The sequence below is a fragment of the Poromitra crassiceps genome (assembly GCF_964638095.1).
Source record: "Poromitra crassiceps genome assembly, chromosome: 10".
NCBI classification, from domain to species: Eukaryota; Metazoa; Chordata; class Actinopteri; order Beryciformes; family Melamphaidae; genus Poromitra; species Poromitra crassiceps.
In genome coordinates this window covers 49,956,824-49,966,763 of record NC_139631.1, presented here as the reverse complement: position 1 = coordinate 49,966,763, position 9,940 = coordinate 49,956,824, and the positions used below count along the sequence as shown (strand labels likewise).

At 42.0% G+C, this 9,940-nt stretch overlaps 1 protein-coding gene across 1 annotated transcript in view; it reads right to left on the bottom strand.

The window, feature by feature from the left end:
- Positions 1–624: 624 nt before the first annotated feature.
- LOC310784499 (regulator of G-protein signaling 3-like) overlaps positions 625–9,940 on the bottom strand; it is a gene marked incomplete at both ends in the record, with an annotated part of 100,558 nt that continues 91,242 nt past the window's right edge. Inside the window, 2 exons of the mRNA XM_083645484.1 lie at positions 625–915; positions 991–1,157. Coding sequence (XP_083501610.1) covers positions 625–915; positions 991–1,157 — 458 coding nt within the window. The remainder of the gene's footprint in view (positions 916–990; positions 1,158–9,940) is intronic.

Here is a 9,940-nt window from a genome sequence, read left to right as displayed (position 1 = left end):
ATTCTTTAAATGTCTGACCCTTTCAAAGTACTTAACAAATGGTCCATTTTGCTGCAACTCTACAGCGCTGCTTAAGCCATATCTCAATGTGAGACTCAGCCTTCATTCTTCAGGTTGAGTCTCGCCGTAGCAAGTCCCCAGTCAACTGCAGGCATCGTTAGAATTTGTTTCAAGCGACATAAACGTACCCAACTCCGACGCAATGTTGTTTTCCAACGATAGGGCAGCATCCCCAAATATTGCATAGTTTCCAATAAATCTCAAAAACTGTTTTCTTCGGCTGTGTCATTTCTGGTTTAAACTGCTCTACAGCACCGGATGTATCGGTTGTGAGCTCAGTGGTTGGGAGGGTGTACTGCACTGTTTACAATTTTTTTGCTTAAACTTCGGCTTCGGAATGTATGGAACTGCATAGGTATGCGAGAAGAGATGGGGAATTACTCAGATTTACAGGAAATGTCAGGACTTTCAGGATTCATCAAGAACATTGCTAAATTCAGATTTTAAGCGCCCATGGAGAGTCTGTCTGTCTGTTCTTATGCATGTCTGTCTTTCTCTGTCTCTGGTTTGTTGCCGAGTTCTGAGGCTCCTGTCAGTCTTTTCCTGGCCCTCCTCCCTTTCTTACTATTGGCCAACCATGGAGACAGGCCTTTGCTGGTAGGTCAGCTCGGTAGGTCTCTCTCCGCTCTGACTGGCCGGTGTGGTGGAGCCAGGCTCACTCCGGTTGGCTGTCTGTGTGTATGCTGCGTTGTGATTGGCCAGCTGGGTGTAGAGGCGGGACCTGAGGAAGCGAGGGTAGCTGTCTGTCAACATGAGGCCGAAAACCTTATCCTGGACCAGCTGGAAGGAAGCAGGGCCAACACTCTCACATAGCTTCTGATTGGTCAGCTCCCTGACGGATGAGTCCACATTCACCTGGGGGTGGAGCCAAGAGATGCTGTGATCACATGACCAATCACATGACAGACAGACATACGGACAGACAGGTACCTGTCTAGCAGCTTTTGTTGAGATGAAGTCGTTATAGATCTTGTCAGCTCTGGCTGCCATCTTGCTGAGAGGGCGTGTCTTCTTGTATTTCTCCACAGCCAACCAGAAGTCCAGATTCTCCTCGCTGAACTCTGATCTCAGGAAGTGTCGGAACACCGCCAGCCCATCTGACCAATAGGGAGACAGGAGGAAGGTTGATCAGCCAATAGTGAGAAGAGAGAGAGATTTAGACCGTAACTATTCTGTTCTAAAATATATTTTAAGGGAAGTATTCTTATTTCATAGTTTAAAGTAGATAATATAGTTTAGAACACGGCTCTCTTGAATACTCGATTCTGATTGGTCAATCAACAATATTCACCGGTCATTATTTCTCGACAACCGACCGCTGCTCTGCCACACCTGGATTAATCAGTTGATAAGAGCCTTTTGTCAGCAAGCCACTACTAATTAGGCCAACCAGTTGCAGCTGTGGTGTCTTGTGTGCCAATTACGAATGAAACCGCTTTGTCGTTGAAAACGCTATTAAAAATATATTTGAATAATTATTTTTGTCAGATTATTGAATGATTTAGTTGTAGGCCGTGTTCTAAGCGGGATAATGTATATTGAGGCGGTGATTACTGGGAAATAATGACCTTCAGGCTACGCGTCGGGCTCAATCCACCTGTCGGTCATTATTTCCCCCGTAATCACCGCCTCAATATACATTATCCCTTACGTATATGATAGACCTTTAGGGGGTCTCAGGAAAAATCTGCAATTGTCACAAAAATGTATCTTAAACCTTGTTTAAGATGTGTAAACCATAAGAAAACTGCATTTACAACACATGTTTTTTTTCCAGTGAGGCAAGGGAGGATGGTCCTCCCTTATTTTTTAGAAGAGATGGGGGATTTTAGATAATAATATATATTTTTTTAATAAAATATCAATCAAATGTGTTTTTTCTTAATAAAAATCATGCTATTCTTAAAATGCTTCAACAACAGTGACACCTGTAGGGCACTGATGGAGCGGCATGAGTCTGTGCCAGTCTGTCATGCCCTGGTCATGCCCTCGGGGGGTAGAGGAGAAAAAAATCCTCCCCTAGGGTGTTTGATTCCCATGGTAATTTATCTCATGCTAAATATTATTGGTTGAAAACGCATGCATTTCACAATGAACAGTGAAATTATGTGTTTTTCAACCAATAACATTTAGCTGGAGCCTAACCCGCCCTCACCAATCGATACCAAACAATTAATGTATTCAACCTAATTAGTTGTTGATTGGATAGATCGGTAAGATTGACATTGTATTGTCCAATGTTGAATGAGTCTCTGAACGCTGAATCCAGTTTACTACGAGGAAGTGATGACATCAAAATTCCACTTTGCTGTGATGAGCTGACAGGAATATATATATTTACACGACACTGACGACAGTAGCAGCATATTATATTTCCCCCTTATTAGGGGTCCAAGCACGAAGTGCGTGGATCCCTATTGTATCTGTTCCGTTTATTATTAGGGGTCCAAGCACGAAGTGCGTGGATCCCTATTGTATCTGTTCCGTTTATTATTATTTTTATTATTCTCCGCTAAAACAGTATGCACAGCAAAAACCGTAAGGGGTACAGTAGCCAGACTTTGCACATAGGTTGGAAATGTGCCCCACTACTCAGAGACAAAAAATTAGCCATATTGGCCAGATGGTGGCGCTATAACAGACCCTTTTGCGTATTGGCCCATAACTGCTGAACCGTGAGGCGTAGAATCAAAATTCCACATCTGCTGGATTCCCTGGATCAATACGCATCTATCCATATAGACCACGCCCATTTAAGTCTGCTAGATTTTCCGCCATCTTGGACTTTGTCAATAACCTATTTTTGCTATCTCCTCCCAGGCCATTTGCCTGAATGAGCCTAAACTTTTTCTGTGCAATCTCTGGACTTACCTGACCAAAACTTTTACACAGAATTTGGATACGTGAAACCGTCTTGAAATGATAAATGTTTAAACTTTTGTGTATTTACTTTTGTTCTTTTCCTGCCCTAAAAGTGTGTGGATCTCAGAAACCATACACCCCCCATCACCCAAACTTTCCACACAGGTTCACGACATCACCCACTACTCAGAGTAAAAAAATTACACCAATCCACCAGATGGTGGCGCTATAACAGCCAACCACCACTACTACTGCCGCTGCTGCTACTACTACTACTACTATTCTTAGTACTTAGGCTGCTACTATTGCTACCACTCCCACTACTACCAACACTACTACTACTACTATTACTACTACTGCTACTACTACTGTCCTGGCTTTCTTTCAATTTTTAAGCCGTCAGACGCCATAGACTTCCAACGCGCAGTCGCGCACAGTTGCTGTCTTCTTACCTTGAGTAGCAGCTCTCGCTCTCGTGCAGATGAAGAGATGAATGTTTGTTTGATGTAGGCTATAGAGTGTGTGTACGTGTACAGCGCAGCGGCCTCGTTAAGTTCAAATCAAAATAACGTAACGTAGGTTCAAAAGGGCTCAATATGGATTCAAGTATCAAAATAAATATCGATAATCAACTTAAAGAGCGTGTAATGCGCGGTGCGGTGCGGTTGGAAACTGTTTCTCTCTGGCGTCTGTTTGCTGTGTCGCACACCTGGCTCAATTAATGTCTCTCACCGCTGTCGCACGTATAACACGTCATCGGCTGGTGACTAACTCTCAGCCACTCAATTACAGCCAAAAATACAAATAAATAGAATGGCTCCAACATAACCGGCCCCTATTGTTATGAGCACGGTGCTAAATAACAATATAACTAAAAAACAGGAGCCAAATGATTTAAATGCTCTTTCAAAAACAAAATTTCAATCTTTTTCTCTTAATTTCATGTAATGTCATGTCAATATGTGAGGGTGAGTGTGAGTATGTATCTTTTCTTCAGTTTTCCACAGGTGCAGGAAGCAGCAAACAGATCTTGCTGACTGGCCGCTCAAGTTGACTTGTTCTTGTCTGAAGTTTCACACTTCTCACGAATCCTCTGTGGTCTGGTTTAGTGTCTACGATGCGGGCCATAACCCAGGAACCTCGGGGGGCGTTTGCATCGGCCACTAATACAATGTCTCCTTTGCTGAAGTTTCTCCTAATTCTGTTCCACTTGTGTCGTTCTTGCATAAGCGGGATATATTCCTTTATCCATCTTGACCAGAATAGATCGGAAATGTACTGCACTTGTCGCCATCGACGTCGAGCATATACATCTTCCTTCTTGAAAAGTCCAGGTGGAAGGATCGGTTGCGACTTCAGCAAAAGCAGGTGGTTTGGAGTGAGGGGTTCAAGATCATTGACATCTTCAGAAATGGTTGTCAACGGACGACTATTCAATATTGCTTCTACTTCGCACATCACTGTGGAAAGACTTTCATCATCAAGAGTTTGTTGCCTTGTGATGGTTAGCAAAATTCTTTTCAATGATCTTATCAACCTCTCCCATACGCCTCCAAAGTGCGCAGCTGCGGGAGGATTGAATGTCCATTTCACTCCTCTTTGTTGTAGTGCTTGCTCTATCTTGTCTTGATTCAAAGCTGTTAGAGCTTCTTTCAATTCTCGGTCTGTAGACACAAAATTGGTTCCATTGTCAGATCTTATTCCAACGACTTGACCACGGCGACAGATAAAACGTCTCAGTGCATTGATGCAAGAATCAGTGTCTAATGAATGAGCTACTTCAAGGTGGACGGCACGGCTTGCAAGGCAGGTGAAAATGACACCGTAACGTTTCACAGTGCTTCGTCCTCGCTTTACCTCAATTGGGCCGAAGTAGTCAACTCCTACTTGAGTAAAAGGGGGTAGATCAGGTGTTACTCTGTCTTGTGGCAGGTCTGCCATCCTTTGCTCACCGACATTTGCATGGGTTCTTCGACATGTTACACACTCAGAAATGACTTTCCTTGATAAGGAATTAGCACATGGAATCCAAAATTTCTGTCGCAGAACTGACAACATGTGGTTCCTACCACCGTGCCCAGTTTGGATGTGAATGTGTTCAAGAATCAATCTGGATACGTGGTGCCTTTTGGGCAAAATGGCTGGATGTTTTGTTTCTTCGGGCATTGCCATTCTGCTAAGTCTTCCACCCACTCTTAGCACTCCTTGATCCATCTTTGGGTCCAACTTAAAGATTGAGCTGTCCTTTTTTACGTTTGAGTTGCCTTTCTTCAAGGTGGCAATCTCATCAACAAAGCCTTGAGCTTGACATAAGCAGATTATTTCAGTCTCAGCTTTCTTTAGCTCATCAATACTCAACTTTGTTGGTTCAAGAGATTCTTTGAACTTTTTCATTTCACATTCAATCCTCAATTTCTGCTTAGTGAGGTCGTTCTCTTGTGCTTGCATGTTTTGACACACATCCTTCCGCTTCCTGCTCAATTTTAGCAACAGGTCTTTGGTGGCAAGCATCCAGGCTACTGCTCTTCTTAACTTGGTCCAGTTGGAATAGCGATGTAATAGAGCTGTAATAGCATCTGGGCCTGTCTGGATGATGTTAGCTGTCACCTTTGGTTTTCTAACTTCTGGGTCATCAAAGCAAAGAGGTTCAAGACGTTCAGGAGATTCAGGCCACTGCTCCTCTGTGGCTAAAAGGAACTGAGGACCATTAAGCCAGTCATTGCATTTAGTGAATGCATCTGCTGTCAGGCCACGAGATGCATGATCTGCAGGGTTCACTCTGGTGTTGACATATCTCCATTGCGCATCATCTGACGCTTCTCTGATGAAACCAACTCTATTTGCCACGAAGGTTTGGAATCTTTTTGAGTCATTTCTTATGTATTTTAGCACTGCTGTGCTGTCAGTCCAGTACATGGATTTCTGAAGATCAATCCTCAATTCAGTTCTCAACATCTTGTCAATACGTACTGCTAACACTGCAGCAGTCAGTTCCATTCTGGGAATCGTTATTTGTTTTAAAGGTGCAACGCGTGCTTTTCCCATAAGGAATGTGACGTGTTTCAGATTTTTTACATTCGTCATCAAGATGTAGGTTACCATTCCATAGCCTTTGTCACTAGCATCACAAAAATGATGAAGTTGGGCTTCTTTGATTTTTCCAAAGGGTTTTGGTTTGATGCATCTTGGGACATTGATGTTTTCCATTTGCTTTAAACCATCTAACCATTTCAGCCAGAGCTGATGGTAGGCAACTGGAATCTTATCGTCCCATCCAATTTTCATTTTGCACAGCTCTTGCAGCAGGTGTTTACCAGTGACAACAAATGGGGCGAGAAATCCTAACGGATCATACACAGAGCTAATGACAGATAGAATTCCCCTCTTAGTGGGTGCTTGATTCTTTAATGTCACTTGAAACCCGAATGAATCTTCTTCAACTTTCCATGCCACACCTAAGGCTCTTTCAACAGGTATGTGATCTTTATCCAAATCTATGGTTTTGACTTCGGCTGCTCTTTCTTCCTCAGGAATTGAGTTCAATACAGACTTGTCATTGCTGATCCATTTGGTTAGCCTGAAACCACCTCTTTCACACAAGTTCATCAACTCCTTGCATATTGCCTTGGCTTCAGATGCAGTGGATGCAGACTTTAAACAGTCATCAACGTAAAAGTTGTCCTTGATCGTTGCAATGGCTTCTGGTGAGTAACTTTGAACATTGTCTTCAGCCGTTCTTCTAAGTGCGTAGCTGGCACAACTAGCAGAAGAGGTTGCTCCAAAAAGGTGAACTGTCATTCTGTATTCGACAAGGCTTTTTGTGATGTCACCATTTGGCCACCATAAGAATCGCAGGTAGTTGGAGTCAGATGATGTCACTTTGACCTGATGATACATGCCCTCTACATCCGCCATCATTGCCACTTGTTCTTCTCTGAATCTCAATAGAACACCAAGTAATGTACTTGTGAGGTTTGGGCCTTGCATTAACTGTTCATTTAGTGAGGTGCCTTGGTAGGATGCAGAGCAGTCAAAAACAACACGAAGCTTGCCTTTTCTTGGGTGTCGAACACCATGGTGAGGTAAGTACCATACTTTACCTTCTTCTTGGCTTTGTTCATCATGTGGAACAACTTCTGCATGTCCTTTAGCAATCACATTCTCCAGAAAAGCAGTATATTCCTTTTGAAAGGTGTCGTCTTTCTCAAACTTTCTTTTTACAGAAAGCGCTCGCTGTTCAGCCATCTGCCGATTGTTGGGCATTAATGGATCATGCTGTTTAAAAGGGAGCTTGAGCTGGTAATGTCCATCTTTTATTTTAGCTGAGCTTGAGACTACATCCATGAACCTTTTGTCTTCTACTGACATTTCTGACTTTTCATTTGAGGTCTTTTCAGGGAAGTCATGGTTATATTGTTGAATTAAGAGATCATTTAAATTTACTACTGATATACGGTTACTGAAAATGTGGTTCAATGCACTTCCTTCAGGGCTGTCTTTGTGCAACATTCCATTTACAACCCATCCAAGTTTAGTTTCAACTGCATAAGGCCCATTTCCTTTGCTGTTGATTATCTTCCAGGGCTCCATCAAATTCGGTGCATCATTCCCTATCAGCAGGCCGACATCTGCATCGGTATGGGCCAATTTCACCTCTTTCAGGTAGTCCCATTTACTTATTGCTGCCTGTGTAGGAATTTGCTCTTTGGTTACTGGAATTTCCTCTTGGATGTACAAAGATGGAAGTTTCATGAAATCATTTTTGTTAATACCTGAGATTTCAAGACCGGATATGATGTCAATATTGGTGACTTTATCTTGCCCTAAAGTTCTCAGCAGTATTTTTGTTTTTCTTCCCTTTATATGCAACTGTTTCCTAAGTGCTTCAGTACAAAAGCTTGCAGTGCTCCCTGGATCTAGGAAAGCATACGTTTGTACACAGGTGTCACTGTTTGTCAGTTTTATTTGAACAGGAACGATGGAAAGGGTTTGGTTGTCACCGGCCCCAGTTGGCTTCTCCAAAGAAACCATTGCACTGCTCACTGACAATTTCTCAGTGTTGACGTTATCCACTTTGTCATCTTCTGTTTGCCTCTTCACAATGTGCAATATTGTCGGATGTTTTAACTTGCAGATGGTACAGGTTAAGCGTCTTCTACAATCTTTGCTCAGGTGACCTTTCTTCACACATCCAAAACAAATGCCATTTGCCTTGAAGAAGTGCACTTTGTCTTCGTGTTTCCTTTTATCCAACTGCTCACAAGCATCCGTGTTGTGATCCTTTTTGCAGTACAAACAAACTTTTTCCTCTGATGTTTCAGTGTTTCCATGGCTTGGACTCCTTGAACGCGTTTCCTGCGTGATTGTCACAAAGCTGCTTTTTTGAGATTTTAGAGGTCGAAATCCATCACTGGGTTTAATATTTACATTTCTGTCTTTCCTTTGTGCAGCATCATTTATGTCTCCAAACATTGGGTCACAAGCGATGTTTGCCTGTCTTTCCACAAAGTCCACAAGTTGTTTAAACTTGGCTCTTTTGGCTGTGCGTTCACAATAGTCATAAGCAATAGTGCGCCATCTTTCTTTGAGTTTGTAAGGCAGTTTTGTTATGACAGTCTTCATATGTGTTGGGCAGTTCATGTCTTGCAGCATGTCAATATCAGTCATAGCAGTACAACAGCTCCTTAAAAATAGTGAATAATCTTGAAGTCCCTTTCTATCCTCTGCTTTGAGCACATTCCAATTCAGGGCTTTCTCTTGATAAGCTGAAGCGATCAAAACCTCATTTCCAAATGCCTTTTGTAATAATTTCTTAGCTTCCTTATATCCTGTTTTAGGTGGCATATGCATGCAACTTCTGACAAGCACTTGTGCTCGACCACTTGTGAACTGATCCAAGAAAAATAGCCTGTCACATTCATTATCGGTTTTACTTTCAATACAGTGCTCAAATGTACGCACGAAGGACAAATAATGCATTGGATTTCCATGAAAAACTGGAATTTCTCTTGTCGGAAGAAGTGAGAGTCTTTGTTCTTTAATTAACATTTGAGTAATTTCATTTTGTCGTTCCATGATTTTCAACAGGTCCGAATTGTTGTCATCCTGCACAGGACTTTTCTTAGGATGACGTTGCACATGTACTTTGTGAATGCTGGGGACAGTCCTAGTATACAAAACTCTGTTGTCTTCGTCTTCATCATCATCATCATCATCATCAAGCCTTTGATCATCATCTCTGTGTATATACTTTAGATAATCCTCTTCCTTAGTAGCTTCTTCAAGAGCATTAACTTCTGCACTTGCTGCAGCAATTTCACTTTCCAGGTTTAGAGCATCCTTTTTAGCTTGAAACTCAGCCATCATTATAGCTTCTTCTTTTTCAAGATCATGCTTTTGTTGCATCACGGCAGCTTTAGCAATAAGGGCTGCTTTTTTGGCTTCTGCCCGTATGAGAGCTGATTGAACAGAGGCTTTACTCCTGCTGCTCGTGGCACTTTTCTTTGAGTTACATTTACTTATTTTACCCACAGAAGTGGCATGCAAACTTTCATGTATTGTTGTATCTGCATTAGGTGACAAATCTGGTTCTTCGGCTTCATTGGCGTGCATAACCGCTTTTTTTAACCATTTTTTCACAATTTCTTGAAATTCCTTGATCATTGCAACTTTAGGTAAATACCATTCATTGTGATCAGAATCCCTTTGCTCTTCTGGGAGCAAATTATAAATAGAACACTGCAGCTCTGAAAATTCCTTTATTAAGTCACAGAGCTTCTCATAGGCCGTTTCAACAGTGTCCACGTTATTGTAATCCACCATCATTGACTCAATATTATTTCTTTTGATTTTCATCTGTTTAAATGTACTCTTTCTTGCATTCTTTTGCTGAGAAAGTTTTGCTTCAAAACCCTTTTCCGTCATTTTGATCTCTCTTTTTTCTCTTTCTTCAGACATGTTTGCTTCCTTTGTTCCAGCCTCGCGGTCTTTGGACATAATTACTTCAAAGCAATATTTT